An 18,030-nucleotide genomic window follows, 5' to 3' on the forward strand; every position below is an offset into this window, starting at 1 on the left:
ATACTGAAAGCTCCGTGCCTTTCCTGGGGCTTATATCAGAGCACGTCTAGTCTCCATATATTATATATATATATATATATATATATATATATATATATAGAAATTTTTATTGAAATAAAGTTGATTACTCCACTCATATTTAAACTCATTTTGCTTTGAGTTTAGTCTACCGGGTAGCACTTTCTTTTGGGGGGCAGGGGCGTGGGTAAAGGGGGAGAAAGGTGTAAAAATACAAACTAGACGTGCAAATATTCGTGTACAGGGATCTGCAGTTCGCTATCACCTAATGAAGAGAGGATTGGGTAACAGCTTAAAGTCCACAGAAAGTTTCACCCGTCTGATGGAATGTATGCAACTGTTAACAATTTCCTACATTTGCCCACATTTCCAGTGAACAAACGTCATCTTTGCAATCAGGAAAATACAAGAAGTGAAAAAAGCCGGAGAAAGTCGCACTTCCCTTGTCCCACGGGGTCGTTCCCGAGCTAGAGGCTCCTTTGCCGGCTCCGATGAGTTCCCAGCGCCGGCAAACGTGCCCTCGCCCGGGACCTCGGAGGCAGGCCGCCAGGCGCAGCTCGCTGGGCTGGTCGTGGGGCGGCCGCGGGCTGGTGATTCGCTGCGCCAGAAGCGGGGAGCCCCAGGCGGCAGATCCCTACGCGCCAGACCCACTCGCGGGGCACTAGGACTGCGCGCCTGCGCGCCCGGTCACGTGACGGGCGCTCCGCGCAAAGCGGGTTAAAAGTCACGACCGCGGAGCGCCCGCGAGCGCCAGGCCAGTCGGCGCGGCGCTCCCTGCGTCCCCTAAACTGGTTCTAAAGGAGGCCGCCCGTCTGTCCTCTACCACCTCCCGCCCCCTTGGCCCGGCTCAGCTCCAAGCAACGCGCGGAGCCGCCTAGCGCCCCTCCTGGCCGCCAGTACAGGCGCGCGAAACTGCGTCTTTCAACTGACAATGAAGCCGTAACCCCGCAGCCAGGCCGCTCCGAGCGAACGGGCGCGAGGCCGGGAGGGGGAGGGGAGAACGGTTGGGCCAAGCCCCGCCCCAGCTCGCGCCCCCATTGGCCGGCACCGCGGTTCTGGGCCCGCCCCCTAACGGACCTGTCGCATTGTGACAGGCGTAGGGGCCAGTTCCTGTTGGGTCGGGGGCGGAGTCAGAGGTAGCCTGAGCTCCGCCCGGACTTCGGGGGACTCCTCCTCCTGCTCCTCACGGCGGGGTGGGCGGCGTTGTGGGGGGAATGTCATTGCTGCTCCGAGCCGTGGTGCCGCCTCCGTCTGCTCCTGCTCTTTCTCTGGCGCCCTCGTCCCGTCGGCTTTCGCCGCTGCCGCAACTGCACTGGGAAGACGGATGGCTAGAGGGGCGCAGGGGCCATCCGAGTTGAGAGAGCGGCGGTCGCGGCCGCTGCTGAGGCGGAGACTCCCCGCCGCCGCCTCCACCCCCTGTCCCCCGGCCTCGCGGCGCTAAGGGCGGGCGCGCGCGGCTCTCTTCCCTCCTCCTCCTCTTTCTTCCTCCTCCTCCTCCTCCTCCTGCGGGTCCCCGCCCAGCACCCCTCGGACCAGGCGGCGGCGGCGGCGGAGCGGAGCGAGACCCGCCGCCGGGGCACAACATGGCGGAGCCCTCGGCCCCGGAGAGCAAGCACAAGTCGTCCCTCAACTCATCCCCGTGGAGCGGCCTCATGGCCCTGGGGAACAGCCGGCACGGCCACCATGGGCCCGGGGCCCAGTGCGCGCACAAGGCGGCGGGCGGCGCGGCGCCGAAGCCGGCCCCCGCGGGGCTGTCCGGGGGGCTGTCGCAGCCGGCCGGCTGGCAGTCGCTGCTCTCCTTCACCATCCTCTTCCTGGCCTGGCTCGCCGGCTTCAGCTCGCGCCTCTTCGCCGTCATCCGCTTCGAAAGCATCATCCACGAGTTCGACCCGTGGTAAGTGCCCGCCGCCCCTCCCCCGCCGCGGGCCCGGGACCGGCGCCTCCCTCCCCCCAACCCCCCCCCCCCCCCCCCCCACCCCCCGCGCTCTGCCCGGACCCGCCACTGGTCCCGAGCTCGGGCGCGCCCCCGCCTGCAAGCGAAGTTTCCCCTGCGCCGCTCGAGGCGGGGCGTCGGGGCCCGAGCGGGACCTTGACCCGGGTCGGGCGAGTCTGCAGACTCCCAGGAGGGCGAACGCTTCTCTTCGCAGCCGCCTCGGCCCGCGGAGCCCGACCCGCCGCGCCGGGCGGCGGACTACCCGCCTCCCCGCCCGCGGCTCTCGCCTGCTCTCAGCTTCTCGCGCGCGTTTTCGGCTGGTTGGGATGGGCTCGCCCAGGGGGTGCCCTGTTGCAGTTGGAGGTGAGTCCAGATGTGCAGGAGCCTCGTCGGCGCAGCCTCGCAGTTGCACGCTTTTACCGTGTCTCTCTTGGCTCTCAGACGGGAAGGGAAAAAGCGAGGGAGTGAGGTGCTGGAGGAAAGGAAATAAGATCCCTAAAAGTGATCGGAAAGCTAGGGACGCTTACTTAACGTTAGATATTTTCAAGAGTGGCTTTTTTTCAAGCCTTTAAGTGCACTCTGCACCTCACCGGTCCACAATTATCTTGGGCTACTTTTTAGAGCAGGCTCATTACTCTGTGAGCCAAACTGTCACCCTCAGTATGTTATGCACAGTATCCGAAAGCGTTGCATTAGTTCCTTTATTGGTCTCTGCAGGAAGGTTTGTGGATTAGAGAACAAACAGTTCCATAGTGATGGGGAGCCCTAGATTGTAATACTGAAGTTTCACATGGTATCAGGGACTGACCTGAATGTTTTAGGAAATTACCGCATAAAGAGCACTAGCTAATTTAGCTAACTTAATTTACTGGTCTGTGAATTATTTAGATAGGAAGAGTGCTTTAATTTTTTTTTTCCAACTTGACCAACCTGGGTTAAGTTTTCTTTGTTTTTTGTTTTAGCCCTAGTCTATGCCTTTTAAACTGACTTAATTCATCTTCTTGACCCATCACCCTTGAGTTCATCTTACTTCCTTATAATTAGGCCCAACTAACCTTGAGGGTATTTGTCATTGGAAGTACAGAGAGAGAATCTTCTTGAGAGTTACTAAATATATGGATAACAAATATTTGGGGGAGTGAGTTACCCATATATTAAAATACCAATTGAAGTTCTGTTACAGATAGAAAAATTGGTAGTGCATCATCTGTTGAACACCAGAGGGGTCCACTTCTGGAGAATCCAATTTAGGTAGACAGTTAACAGCTGTGACATGCTGCCATTGCAACGTTTCCATTCCATTTTAGAGGTTTGATTTTTTTTAAAAAAACAACTTCTGTGTTACTTGGAATCACAGAAGAAAATAAATTACTGTGATGCTTATGAACTAGACAGAGTTTTCTTAGTCTTAGCTTTGAAACACATAAGCAAATTAGATAAAAATGAAATTGAAACCAGAAAATGAAAACTGCTAATGTTTTGCTGAACGTGTAAAAAGAGAAAGTTGTGTTTTTTCACTTTACAAGAGCAGAAGTGCATGGTTGACCAAACATTACGGGTAACAAAAATTGTGAATAATATTTCTGGAGAGTATCATTTTTATAAACAGAAGGCTGCATAATGTTTAGTACTAACATTGAGGCTTAAATTAAGGATTGCAGAAAAATTCACAACTGAATGATGAGATGATGGATATTTTTCCTAATTTTGAAGGAAGATTAGAAATCTGCATCGAGTGAGCCAAAGAGTTTCTACTAAAATGAGTATTATAATCATGAGAAGTCTTATCGGGTTGCTTCACAGATAAGTTTTTTTTTTTTCAATATGGCAAAAAATTAAAAGTTGATTTCTTCTCTAGTTTCAAGAATATGCTTGGAGAGCATAACCCTTTTTTACTCACACAAAAATTTGTTTGTGTCTTTCTGTGTATAAAACACATTTCAGAAACATCCTTTAGTAGAACGAATAACATTCTACAATTCGAATTTTAATTCATATACTCTAATCTAAAGGTATATAAACCTCTTCGGTCTTAAAGACCTATTAATGTAGGTTTTCAGCTTACTGGTAGTTTTAATATATACGTTTTATTATATTCCTGGTTAAGCGTTTATGTTCATAATGTTAGGTAATTCTGACTAGTAGTAAATAGCCTTTTATAATAAAGGAATTGTCCCTATCCTTTATTGTGAATGGAGATTTGCCAGTATAAATCTAATGTCTTAAGTATAATTCAGGTGACTTAATGAGAGAATTTTCAGTCAAAAAAAGAAAATCCCTTGTTTGCTCACTTATGTTTTTCTTTTCATGTCGTTCAAAGATCTCAGTTAGGCATCTTATTTTTATAATCCATTCCTGTTGAAAAATTTGGATTTTAAAGTGGTTTTCCTTCAAAGCTACTAATAGTACCAGCACTTTGATTCTACAAACATTCTAGTGTTATACTATCTTGGGAGTCTCTCGGATTACTGTTTTAACATGTAGTAGTAACATGAACCTTTAATAATGTTTAAATGTTCCTCTCAGGTTGTGTATCCACAAACCAATTTATTCTGGCCTTTCCTGATCCCTTTTTCTCATGTCTCTGTACTGGCTTCAATTCTGAAATCTTTTTAGTGAAAAGTTTACTTTCTCTGTTTGATTGTGAGTTATTTCTGTAAATTTTAACATTAGTACTTAAATTGCCTAAGACTCTAGTTAGCTGCCAAAGGTGACTCATTGTCACAAAGTTATACTTGTTTTTTAAGTTTGTCATTCAAGTTATTTTATAAATCTTACCAGTTGTTACAAGGTTTGGTGTGTGATGTTCAATAGTATTTATTGAATTTTAAAATACACTGCACTTTTTTAGAACTTGGCCGCATTTTTGGTAATGATCTCTTCACCACTTCACTTTAGCAATTTCCTCCCTTATCAGTTGACTTGATCAGACATGAGGACACAGTTTGAGAATTTGTTGTCTGTACTTGGCAAACATTTGGTTGACCAACTAGTTTAACAGCACCTAATTTTATCTTCTTTTTATCTGGAGCAGAATGTAGTTTCTACTTATTTTTGTTGTAACTATTAATACTTTCATATTAACCAGGTGCTTTTCCCATAACCATTATCTTGTTAAATTGTGGTAGCTTTTCCCACAGAGACAATGGAAAAGCTCCCTATAAAAGAGTTGCATTTTTCCCTGCCTGTACAGGTTGTAGGGGGTTCTCCTTGGACCCCTAGAAGAAGAATTCTCTGAGCCTTGAGTTTTGGCTGCAGTTAGCTGTAAAAGGGCAGCAGATGCCTTTTCGCAGGGCAGAAAGCTGCAATTTAGAGTTGAAACTTGGGATGCAATTTTTCATAGAAACTATGGTATAAATAGGTTAATTAGTACAAACATGTTTTCAAAGGAGTGATAAACCTTTGGAACATAAGCTGTTTGTAAGTTGGGGGTATTTCCTGTACTTTGAGGTCTCCATGTTTTTCTTCACTTTGCAGATGACAAAAAGAGGCTATTGACCTCAGTTCTGAAGAAGACAAAATGGGTAATAAAACAAATTTTAGATCAGAAACATCCCTCAATCGTAAAAAGGCACTTTATGGAATCATTAGCAACAGCAGTCCAAATGCACTTCAGAACAGGTACAGTAAGTCCCTACATACGAACCTTCAAGTTGGGAACTTTCAAAGATGGGAACGTGCCCCTGTATGCCAGCTGTTGTACTGTACTACTGTACTTTTAAAGGAACTGTACTGTAAGATTAAAAATGTTTTCTATATTTTTTGTGTTTGTTTTTTATGTATTATTTGTGTGAAAAGTATTATAAACCTATTACAGTACAGTACTATGTAGCTGATTGTGTTAGCTGGGTACCTAGGCTAACTTTGTTGGACTCAGGAACAAATGTGACTTACGTGCTCTTGGAATGGAACTTGTTCATTTGTATGTAGGGGACTTACTGTATACTGTCACTGATTTCATTGTAATTTAAAACTTTTCTAGCCTTGAGCTCTTGAGATCATTCTGCGTTATACGAACACTCAGGGAGGAGGTGCAAGGAGTGCCTTGAGCTGCTGGGTTGGATGATGGGATTGGACCTGCTCCCATTGGGTGAGTGTGGTGGCTCCTATAGGTAGTAATCCTGGGTTTCCTGAGGCATGTCCTGGGGGAGTTAGGCTCTGTCAGCAACCACTTTGGAACTTTTTCTTTCTTTAGAGTATTCATACATTGAGGGCTAACTTGAATAATACTGCACACCACATACTGCCATGAGTAGTTTGCATAAAGACAACGTTGGTTGTAGAAACTTAGAATAAGGAATTGCATTATATGCTCTGACCCAGTTATTATGAATATGAGGAAACTTACTAGTCTGTCTATGGTCTATCTCTGATTTTTATGCTCTCAGTAAGTTTTGGGTGCTTTGGGGTATGAGAGAAAATGTTAAAAGTTCTCTTCATCGTGATATCTTATTAATCAGTGCATATGTGCTCTCAGAAATAATGGAAAGATTAATATTCTCCAGTGACTGAATCATATTTTTTTTCCTCAATTTGTTTACTTTGCAAACTTAGTGCTATTAGAGAAAATATTGCAGTTAACTTGAATTATAAAGCACCCTACAATTCAATAGACCTGTATAATGCTAATTGTTATGAAAATTTTCAAGCATACAGAAAAGTTGAAAGATTTTTACAGTGAACACTCATACTGAACATGTGGATTCTACAGTTAGTATTTACTTTATTTGCTTTATCATATCTTTTTATCTGTCCATTACTGTTTTTAAATCTTACTTGTAGGATACCGATAGTGTACTGTTCACTGTAATGTAAAGAATGTCATCTTTGTTCCTGAACTCCATGATAAAGAGGAGCTCTTATTTCCGGGTAGCATTTATTTTCTATAATACTTGAATATAATGAGTATAAATACTGTTTATATATCGTCTTTGATTGGAGTGCAGGTTAGAACCAGATTCAATCATCCTAGGTTTTGGTTAGTAACTTACCTAACCTATATCATAAGTCATTGCATTAGCCCATGTCCGTTAAATGACTTTGTTGAATCTGGTGTCTCAGGAGAAGCTCTGAAGTTGTTAGAAAGATATTGATGTTGATTTTATTAGATTTAGTTTATGTGGAACTCCTAAACTCTTTTGAATTATTAGAAGCCTTTTATTGGTCAGCCTGTTGCTTACTGTGATGAGTCTTATGCTCTTTCTTTGCCATGTTTTATCCACGTGGAATGCTTAATGGAGTTTTATGTATGATTGCAGAAGTGGCCTCTGTCAGTCCCTACAATAAATAGGAAGACAGGAAAACATTTTCAAATAATGTAGGACCCACAACTATACTATATGGGCAAATTAATACTATTGAAAGGGAAAAAATCTAAGTGGTTAACCTGCTACTGCAGCTTCACCCCTTTATTTGCTTTACCTTTTTCTGGTGGACATTTTTTGTTTTTAAACCTCTTACTCTTTTCTGAGAAGGTTTCTGTGTCCTTACTTTACCTTTTTCTTACATGAATAATTTCCAAGGATTTAGAAATTGATAGAAAGTGGCAATACCATAAGATTTAAAAAAAAAAAAGTTTGTTAGGTCAGGGTTGGAAGAAATAGGAGCAACTGCTTGAGGCTCTCATATTTTAGTATTGATAAATGTAGGTTAACTGGCATTTGTAGACATTCCAGGAAACCTAACTACTATTTGGAGCTTTATTTCTTTGGAAAAGTGCTTTCGTAGTTTTTAATGAAAGACATTTAAACATATTTTCGAGTATAACCTGTATGTAAGTTGGTGTCTTTATGTTGGAGAAGTTTGTACTATTTTTAGGAAAACAAGTTTCTAGAAAATTGTGGCTGGTACACTAAGTTGACCATATCATCTGTGACTTTTTTTCTTTCTTTGGAACTTAGTATTGCAAGGTAACTTTAACATATGTTCTAAATAGTGGTAGATACTTAGTTTTTACCTTGTCTTATAACTTGATTTTAGATCCTAGAATTGAAGAGATCAGGTAACATCTTTTATTTCTGTAGATAAAAAATATTTAAATTCAGTATTCCTTTCAAGGATTGAATAATACAGGTCCACCTGTTCTCCAAAATCTGTGTCTCCACCTGTTCTACAAAATCTTGTCCTTTTTATTGCATTCTCTGCCTCCAAGGCAGGCTTAAATGAACGTGTCTTCCATTTAATTTAATGTTTTTTAATCAGCAGCCCTGATTTAAGTCTTAACACATTGACCTATCAGAATGCCCGGGGCACAGTCCCTGCTCTAGCTAACCACACTCATTAGTTGGATGATGGCTAATTACTTTGTTTGTTTTGATGTAGGGAAGAGAGAAGAGTTGATGGTGGCTTAAAGTTGTTATACCTGAATGACTAGGGAATTTTCAGAGAGGGGCTTTTAAGGGAATAGCTGAATGAGAGGGAAAGATGATTGAATCCAACTGAATGTTGTTTTCATTTACATTCGTCGGTAAAAAGTTCAGAATAATGAGGTTGGAAATATTAAGCCATTTGAGTTAAGAGAATTATGGGGTGGAAGTTAAACTTTTGGAGTAGACTCAGAATTCTATAGTCTAAAGTACTTTTAGAGTATATGTTGGTTGGATTGGCTTGTTTTCTGGGTGAAGAAGCTGACTGCCAGAGTGGTGAAGTACTTTTTCTAAGGTGGTACAGTTGTGGCTTGGCTAGATTCTTTTCTATTTTCTTTGCACCTGTGTTTGCATTAGAGGAAGTTTTTGAGAAGTTGTTTGAAAATCGTTACTTCAGAAGATGAGGGGAAGTTAGTGTCTACCATTCACTTTATTTATTTTTTTAGAGATAACTTTTTTAAAAAGTACTTATTTATTTATTTGGCTGCATCAGGTCTTAGGTCATCAAATCTGTGGCATGTTGGATCTTTGGTTGTGGCATGCAAACTCTTAGTTGTGGCATGTGGGATCTAGTTTCCTGACCAGGGATCGAACCCGGGCACCCTACCTTGGGAGCAAGGAGTCTTAGCCACTGGACCACCAGGGAAGTCCCTACCATTCACTTTAAATTGACAGTGTGGGAGATGTTGGCAATTCAAGTTTAGTCATGGAAACAGCTTTTGTGTGAAGTGTGACTTCTTTAGAACTAGTGATTTTAAAAACTGCATCAGTTATCTGTAATTTCCATGAGTTAATAGTTTCCGTAGTTTAACTTTTCAAACTTTTATTTTTTGACTTTTTTCCTTCATTCTTAATTTTTTCTTCATTCTTATCCCAAGGGAAATATTAATGCATAAAAACATAAAGAAATTTTGTTTCTCTTAGTAAAGTATTAGCGATTTGCTGATGACCAAGTTGGTAATGTTTCTTTTGGGGCTTCCTTTTAATTTCTTTTTCATGCCTTGAAGGTTTATTAGCTATTCTCAGGTAAAGATTTTTCTTCATACTATGGGTGTTCTTTTTTTTAATGTTATCTAGCAAACTCTCCAACCTGCAAATGACTTCAAGTGAATTTGGTTTTTAAACTTAAATTATTGGACTCCTCTCTCTTTCTATAGATGGATAGATAATATTACAGCACATACTGTTTTCTATACTATTTTAAAAATTAAAATATAGTAATTCATAATTAATTTCTAAAGTGCCGATATATGTGCAGCTTAAATTATTGTTTGTTGCTGGCCAGATGAGTGGAGTTGGTGAAAAGAATCATGCCTGGAAACTCACTTGTGACCATAATGCTTTTTTTTTTTTTAATTGAGGTAGAGTCGACATATAACATTAGTTTCAGATATACAACATAATGACTTAATGTTTGTATACATTTTGAAATGATCACCAGGGTAAGTCTAGTTAACATCTATCACCTTAACATAGTTACCCCCTATTTATTTTTCTTGTGATGAGAACTTTTTAGATCTACTGTCTTAGCAGTTCATGCTTATTCTTATAACACCAGTAACTCCTGTAAAGAAAAATACACCCTATTTAAGAAGTTTTTATTGTTAAACTAAATTATTATATGATCTTACTTGTATAATCCACAGGAAAAATAATGGAGTACAGAGTTATTGGAAGGTAGCACTCTTGTCGTTTTTGAGTTATTCTTTGAAAATGTCTTAAATATTTACATAAACGGGGAAAGAAATGTATTCTACAGAGGCTTTTTATTATCAGTGAGAAGATGTTCAGTTTCAGCCTTTAAAAAATTTTTTCACTTATGGTGAAATATAAAACATTCTGAAAAGTATTTAAACCTAATATACAGTGTAATGACTAATTATAAAATAAACACCCATGTGACCATCACTCACATCATCAAGAAAATTGCCACGACCTCAGAATTCTTGGTGTGTACTTTCTCAATCCATCCCCTTCCACGCCACACACTTTACAATAATTACATTCTTGCTTTTTCCCCTAGGTGGTATAATTCTGAGTGCATTCCTAAATAATATAATTTAGTTTTGCCTATTTAAAAACTTTAGAAAAATGCACTTGTGGCTTTTGTGTCTTGCTTTTTTTGCTCATCATTGTTTTTAAGATTCATCTTCACTGATCAAAGAGTTGTTGAGTGTATGTGGATAATAAGGTTTAGCAATAATTTGATTAACCAGGCTTCTCACCCACCAAGGAGGTTGCCTGCTCTTTTGCAGCAGGAAGGAAGTATCTGTTAGAAAGAGAAGGCATCCTTCTCTTCACTTGAGATAAAAAGATTGTCTCATGGTTGAACACTGAGCTCTAGTCAACCTGGTCTCTAGATAACCTTGACAAGTGTTTTAAAGGTACTAACTGACCAGAGAGATGTAATCTTTCAACAGACACTGAGACTGCAAAGAAGAGGGTTGGGGATGGGGGGGGGGAGGAGACATCACTTTCAAGAGCCAAATGATAATCAAATAATCATAAATGCAAAATTACTGGATTTTAAACTGTAGCTTTTACCAACTATTGTTCGTTTTAAAGAATGTGTATTAAAATTTATGTAAGGAAAAGAGTTGCTGTAGTTAGTTCTTGAAAGAAAGAAGGAAAGAGAGTGTTGAAAGGGGATCTGAACTACAGGAATTTAGGAAAACCCTAAGACTGGACTGTTTAATGTATTGGTATTTTTGTAGAGGACTGTTGACCCTGGGTTGTGTGTGATTTTGTTTGTGTTGATATCATGGGCTCTTGAATAGCTTTCTTTTCTCTGAATGTTGTTTTTCCTGTTGCTTTCTTCCAATCTTCCTTGGCCACCACTTCTGTTCTTTTCCCATATTGTTAGCGACCTGGGTTCTTCAATCAGTATAAATTGATACGAGGCGTCTTTAATCAGTAGATACGGATACAAGACCAGACGAGGAATTCAGGCAAGACTTTATTGGGACTTGTGCTGCAGCAGGAGGGAGCAAAAATAAGTAACGGGATCCCTTGCTTGCTCCCTCAGCGGGGGTGAGCTGGTCCCTTAGGGGTGATGGTAGGGGCGATTGGTGGGTCGGGCCAGAGGGGTGGCTTAGGGGGTCTTCCTACCCCCTTGGTGATGCTGTGTGCAGGGATCATTCTCAGTACCTGCTTTTGGTGCTGGCACCTCAGAAATGGCAGTTGGGTTTTGGCTGTTTTGTATCATGTTGTTCATAATTTGCCCCAGCTGAGCATGCACACGGTTATTTTTAGTCCCTTACAGTTTCTTTGTATTCTTTTGCTCCGGGAGATGTTTGTCCAGGTGCAAGCACTGCAGTAAAGGGTCCCAGGTCCCAGCCCATCTCAATATCTTTATCTCTATTGATTTAGTAGTTGTCTTAGGCTTCAGGAAGAATGGGAGAGGTATGATAGTAGTAGAATCCTTTCAGAAACTGTCTTGAGGGGATAAAAAGTTGTATTCAGAGAATGGTAAAAGGTCATTGATCTTTAGGTAGGAACTTAGAATCTATTAGGATATGAGAATTTGTCATTATATATTAGCAAGTGATTTAAAGATACTATTGGAAACGTGATTCCAGCTTATGAGCTTTTAATTAGAAAGCAGTTCTTAAGTGAAATAAACATGAATGCTTCTAATGCATTTCTATCTGTTGGTCAGAATGATTTTGATCAAATTCAGTGGTATTTTTCTGCTGTGCATTAGTATGGAACCCATGCTACTTGAATGGATAACAGTTGATTTCGTTTGTGAACAAATAAAAGACTGTATGGTTAATTCATTATTAGTTGAAGAAGAATTTAAATCTAGGACTGTCTTTCTTCAAACTTCCAATGTAGTCAATCAATATTTCTAAAGAATTCAAACTTAAAATTTAAATCAAGTATCATAAGGAAGATATACTTATTACCCTTTCTCCCCCAAATCCCATGTAATACATGCCAGAGAGAAACTTTGAATTAGGCTCTGTTTGGATAATGGTCCAACTTAATGATTTAAGCTATTTTAACACCTCTAGTATTCCTCTTGTGTGACTTCTTCAGGGAAGTAGGGATATTTTTCTGAAATGTATTAACTATTAGGAAACATGCCCAGCATACTTCTTTCAGAAATAACAATCCAGTATAGCTTATCTGCTTTACGTGAGGTATAGGTACAAGTTTTATTAATCCCAGTATAAAATAGACTTACTTCAGTTAAATTTTATGACTGTTCATTTAACTAAATAGGCCAGAGCCATTTTGAAGAAGATTTTAACACGTGTAATGTAAAAATACTCAAGGAGACGAAGTTATTATTCATTCTTTGCCTAAATTGGTGAGATACTGTTGTGGTGATATGGTGCTCATTTCCCCCTCTAATGAATAATAATAACAGCAATTTATTGTTACTATTACTATAGAAAGACAAACGGAAGATCCTTAAGAAAATTTTCTTCCCAGAATATCTACATTATATTGGGAACTTAGTGAGTGTTCAATTTATATACATGGATCCTTTATCCTTAATGATAACCACGTTTTATGTTTTGGTGATGATAGTAATAGTACAGGAAGTGCTTATTGTGTAATACCTTGATAAACCTTGGACTTGACTGTGCTGTTGGGAAAATCATGTGTAGTTGGGATGTTGTGATTTATAATAGGAGGTACATATTTGGTCTAAATCCCCTTGGAGTTTCCTAAATGTTGAGAGCTTTAAAGGTGTCTTTTGTTATGTTAATGAGTGACTTTTGGAAAGTCCCTGGGTCACCTAAGGATCGGAGATGGTTGCCAGTGGAGCCAACCCTGGTTATTGGAGGGTTGGAGCTTTCAGTCCCACCCCCTGACTTCTGGGAGGGGAGAGGAGCTGGAGGTGATTTAATCACTGGAATCGCCAGTGGCTAATAATTTAATCAATCATGACTATGTAATGGAGTCTCCATAAAAACCAAAAGGATCAGAGTTTGGAGAGCTTCTAGGTTGGTGAACATGTGGAGATTGAGAGAAAGAGTGGTGGGTTCGGAGAGGACATGGAAGCTCCGCACCCCTTCCCACATACCATCTCTTCCATCTGGCTGTTCCTGAGTTCTACCCTTTTATAATAAACCGGTGATCTACTTAACGAAATATTTCTTTGAATTTTGTGAGCTAGTATATTAGTATATTAATCCAACCCAAGGGATTCTTGGACCTCCCATCTGTAGCCAGTTGGTTAGAAGCACAGGTGACAACCTGGACTTGTGATTGGCATCTGAAGTTGATGGGGTGCACAGTCTTGCAGGACTGAGCCCTTAACCTGTGGGATCTGATGCTCTCTCCAGGTAGATAGTGTCAGTTGAATTGTAGAACACGCAGATGGTGTCAGAGAATTGCTTGGTGGTGTTGAAAAACACCACCCACCCCCAGCCCCTACACACACACTGGAATTGCTATGGTGAACCTCTTAGAGTGAACATCAAAATTTTGCTCTCAATAAAAGTGTCATTTTAATCTTAAGAAGAAAAGAGTTGAAGAAAGGAGGTGATAATGCTTATAGAAGTAGTTTATGTGAGCATCAGTGATTGCCATCAGCAATTGAGAGATGGCTAGTTGGATAGATGGATACCTTAGGAAGAACTTTAAGGGAGGGAGATTTTAGTTACAGAAGTATTTCTTCCAAATACAAACAACTCTTGAGTAAAAGTTCTGTCTCAAGTTTCAACTCACTAGTTAAGGAACATTGAATAAGAAAAGACAGACAAGTTAATATCCAATAACCATATGAATGATAAAAGTTCCAGTGTTGTTAACTTTTGAGATGATAAATGAAAAAAGATATCAGCAACAGAAGTAAAATTCACAAGCTGGCATTTTGTTTGAACATGAGAAATAATATCTTAATGTGGAAGAATAGAAATGATCATTGTATACACAGGCACTAGTTAGAATATACTAAATCATACAAATGATGAGTTTGGGTGGGATTAGATTAATGATCCATTTAGTTTCTTGGCTCTTAACTTTATGATAATGGGTAATTTATATGGAAATGAAGCAACATTTTAGGAAGCCATCCCAGCTCTGATCTCATTTAAACTTTACCATAAGAGGTTGAAGGATACTAAATAAAACTACTCACTAGGGATGAAGTAAGTTGCTTGTCTCCATTAAAGTGTCTGCAGTGGAAATAGTTTTGTCTATGTCTAGTCATTGGGAGGATCATTGAATATTGTAGATCTTAAGAGTTAAATAAACCAAGATATATATTTATCTTCTTTTACTATGGATTGAGCTCTAACAAAATGACTAATCAGCTCTTTAATTATAGTATTATTCCATGTAATAATAGCAGCATTCCTGTGAGTCCTAAACCTGATGTGCTGTAATGATCTCACAAGATGTTTTTGCTTAAAAATGTTTTTTTTTTAGCCTTCATCCATCAGTGTGCCTTTAAAAAAATCTGTCATAGTGAGTAGGGTTTGTTGAATAAATTGACAATTAAAATATTGAATATGTTAAATTTAAAAATTTAATGAACTTGCTTCATGGAAATTTAATCTCAATCCTAATATTTTTATTCTAGTTAGCTAAAGAAGACTTTTGTTTTAATATGCTAAGCAGCTTTCTGACATTAGAAAGAACAGGATAATGAAACAATGTGCAGCAGATGAACTGTAATCTTAAAACTGTGTAAAGGGACTTCCCTGGTGGCGCAGTGGTTAAGAATCTGCCTGCCAATGCAGGGGACGCGGGTTCGATCCCTGGTCCGGGAAGATCCCACATGCTGTGGAGCAACTAAGCCCATGTGCCACAACTACTGAGCCTGCACTCTGGAGCTCGCAAGCCACAACTACTGAGCCCACGTGCCACAACTAGTGAAGCCCACGTGCCTAGAGGCCATGCTCCGCAACAAGAGAAGCCACTGCAATGAGAAGCCCATACACCACAACGAAGAGCAGCCCCCACTCACAGCAACTAGAGAAAGCCCATGCGCAGCAACAAAGACCCAACGCAGCCAAAAATAAATAAATAAATAAATTTATTAATAAAAAAAGAAAACTGTGTAAAGTCCAGTCATTTGTTCAAAGTAGAAAAATGAACTTGAGATGCAACTAAAATCTTTTTAAATATAAGGATATTTTTTGAAGGTTGTTAAAAATGAGTCACTTCATTAGTGACTAACCTATCTTCCTGGTTTTCCTCTTCGCACTAGGAAACAATCATCCTGAGTTCTATTTAACATTTCCTTTGGAGAAAAAAAAAAAACAGTTCATGTGTGTATTTCTAGACAGTATATTGCTAAGTTTTGCTTTGTTTGGAGCTTTAAAAAATAGTATCCTACATATAAGCTTCTCTGACTTGCATTTATACATTTTCTAGTTGATTAACATTTGGGTTTCCTGTTTTTTGCTTTTATGAATAAATAATGCTACTGTGAACATTAAAAACTATATATTCTGATGCATATGTATACATGTTTGCTAGGGTATATACCTGGGAATTTTGTCATAGTATGTTTCAGTTGTTTATAAAAATATAAAACACCACCCAAAACTTAGTGACAAAACAGCATTTCATTATTTTGCAATCTGTATGTTGAGTGGGAGGTTCTTCTGCTTCAGCTTTGGTGCTGGGATGATTATAGTCATCGGAGGCTCAACAGGCTGCAGTCAGCCGGGGCTAGAATGGCTGGGCTGTGGACGGCTGAGAGTCATTTGGAGTCTTGATTGGGAGGTCAGCTGGGTTTTTTCTTTTTTGACTCCTTCACGGGGGGCTGCTAGGACTGCCTCACAGCGTGGTGGCTGGGTGCTAAGAAAGAGTGGCCTGAGAGAGGAAGTTGCCAGGCCAATCTCTGAGTCAAGGGAGAAGATGCCAGTATATACCAGTAGGGACAATTGTTTCAGACCATCTTAGGAGACTGGCTACCACAGTGTATTTATCATTTTTATCTCCTCTTCTGTAAAATACCTGTTATGTCTTTGGTCAGTTTTTTTACTGGGTTGTTTTGTATTTTGGTGTGTGAGGGAGAGGTGATACTAAGTCTAGGTTAAAGTTGTTGCAAATCTTACTGCATTTTGTGGCTTATTGGTCCTTAAGCAGTCCTGTGAGATAGATATTTTATTACCCCCATTTTACAGATGAGAAGAGTCAGTACTGCTTAGTATGTTAAGAAAGTAGGCCTTGAAGTCAGCCAGCCTCGGGATATTTTTGGTATAAAGAATAGCATATGCAAACATGTACAATTATGAAATGGCATGATGAAATGGCATCAATCTGCTTGTTACACCCCCCCCCCCCCAAAAAAAAAGATTGACGCTTGGAAAAATTTACAAGTTTTTAAAATTCATTTATGGTCAATTATAATGTTTTAGATAAAGTTTGGCTTTTGTTAGGAAACAGGCCTGGTGATGCCAGAGTGACGGAGCTGGAACCAGTACATTCAGGTCCAAGTTCTCTAGTCTTGCTGCCTTCCCCAGTCCTCACTTTTCTTCCTCTAAATTATTCAGTTGGATCATTCATTCACGATCTGCCAGTACATTTCAAACACTTGTGTTGATAGCCAAACTAGTTCTGCACTTAGTCTCTCACTTTGAGGGTTTGCTGGAGTTCTCAGAACACAGCGGAAAGGAATTGGCTGATATTGGAGATTTCCTTGACTAACCCTACTTACAAAGTTTATCATGAAAATTAAGATTCATAAACGTTGTGGTCAGAATGTTTAATAAGAATTCTAATAAAGCTAGAGATTCACAACTAATATTCAAATATTTGCCATATGTACTTTAAAAAGAACACTGTAGGCATGCATCAAGCGCAGCTGAGTTGCTTTAAAACTGAAAATGCCACAGAGCAATTCTGAATTCTACAATGTAAGACTGAATAAAATGAGGCAGCTTTCTCTCATGCCAGAGCAAATGCACAGTATACAGAAATAAACTTGTAGACACTTCTTCCCAACCCTCAAATTTAGGAAAATTGTTATTTGTACAAGTATAGTTTCTGATCATTACAGTTCTATATGTTGAAGACAGACACCTCAGTACAGCTCTCAAGTGTAAAAACAATGCTTCAGGCAGCATGACTTATTTTCATGTCACTTCAGGTTTCTTGGGTCCAAGATTCAAAGGCGGAGATGAAAGTGATGATAGTAGTTGTACTTAACTGGAGGGATTTTTGACATATAGTGGAATTCAGAGCATCTTTGGACTTTGAGGCAGAAATGTTTTTTTCCACCAGTGATACCAGCCATCACAGGACTGAGCCTCTCATTCATTTTTATTTTTCCCAGCCCCATATTCTTCCAATTCCAGTGTCCTGCATGAGAATTAGTTACCCTTCCTCAAGAAGTAAACTGACGTATAACATTTGCTGTAATGTTCCCATGATAAAGTATAGGTGTCACGTAATTTGGCAAAAAGTGTAAAGCTAGATTCCACCAGGTTGAGTATAGTACAACACCATTTGTAGAAAAGAGGGAAAAAATTAAGTTCATTTAAAATTCAATAAATGCATTTGTAATTCTCAGAATAAACACATTTTAAAAATAAAAGTATACCAAAAACATTCTATTCTCTGAGGAGTTCAATACATGTTATTAGTTTATAGAAATTAATAAAATTACCTTTGATATGTGAAGGATACTAAAACTTTCTTATAGTTCACTATTTCCTAGCACCTCTTCCTCAAGCCTGAAATGTGGGTCAAAAGGGAGGAGAAAATTGAATCACTCTCCTTTTATTCTTTCATAACTGCTTG

The 18,030-nt window shown here is 40.0% G+C and overlaps 1 protein-coding gene across 1 annotated transcript in view; it reads left to right on the forward strand.

Annotated features, from left to right (window-relative positions):
• The first annotated feature begins 1,180 nt into the window (after nt 1-1,180).
• The window catches only part of STT3B (STT3 oligosaccharyltransferase complex catalytic subunit B), a 104,332-nt gene continuing 87,482 nt past the window's right edge, over nt 1,181-18,030 (forward strand). The window contains exon 1 of the mRNA XM_036868511.1: nt 1,181-1,912. Within this exon, the coding sequence (XP_036724406.1) occupies nt 1,602-1,912 (311 nt within the window). The 5' untranslated portion in view covers nt 1,181-1,601. The remainder of the gene's footprint in view (nt 1,913-18,030) is intronic.

Source organism: Balaenoptera musculus, chromosome 11, assembly GCF_009873245.2.
Source record: "Balaenoptera musculus isolate JJ_BM4_2016_0621 chromosome 11, mBalMus1.pri.v3, whole genome shotgun sequence".
In the NCBI taxonomy this organism is placed as follows: domain Eukaryota; kingdom Metazoa; phylum Chordata; class Mammalia; order Artiodactyla; family Balaenopteridae; genus Balaenoptera; species Balaenoptera musculus.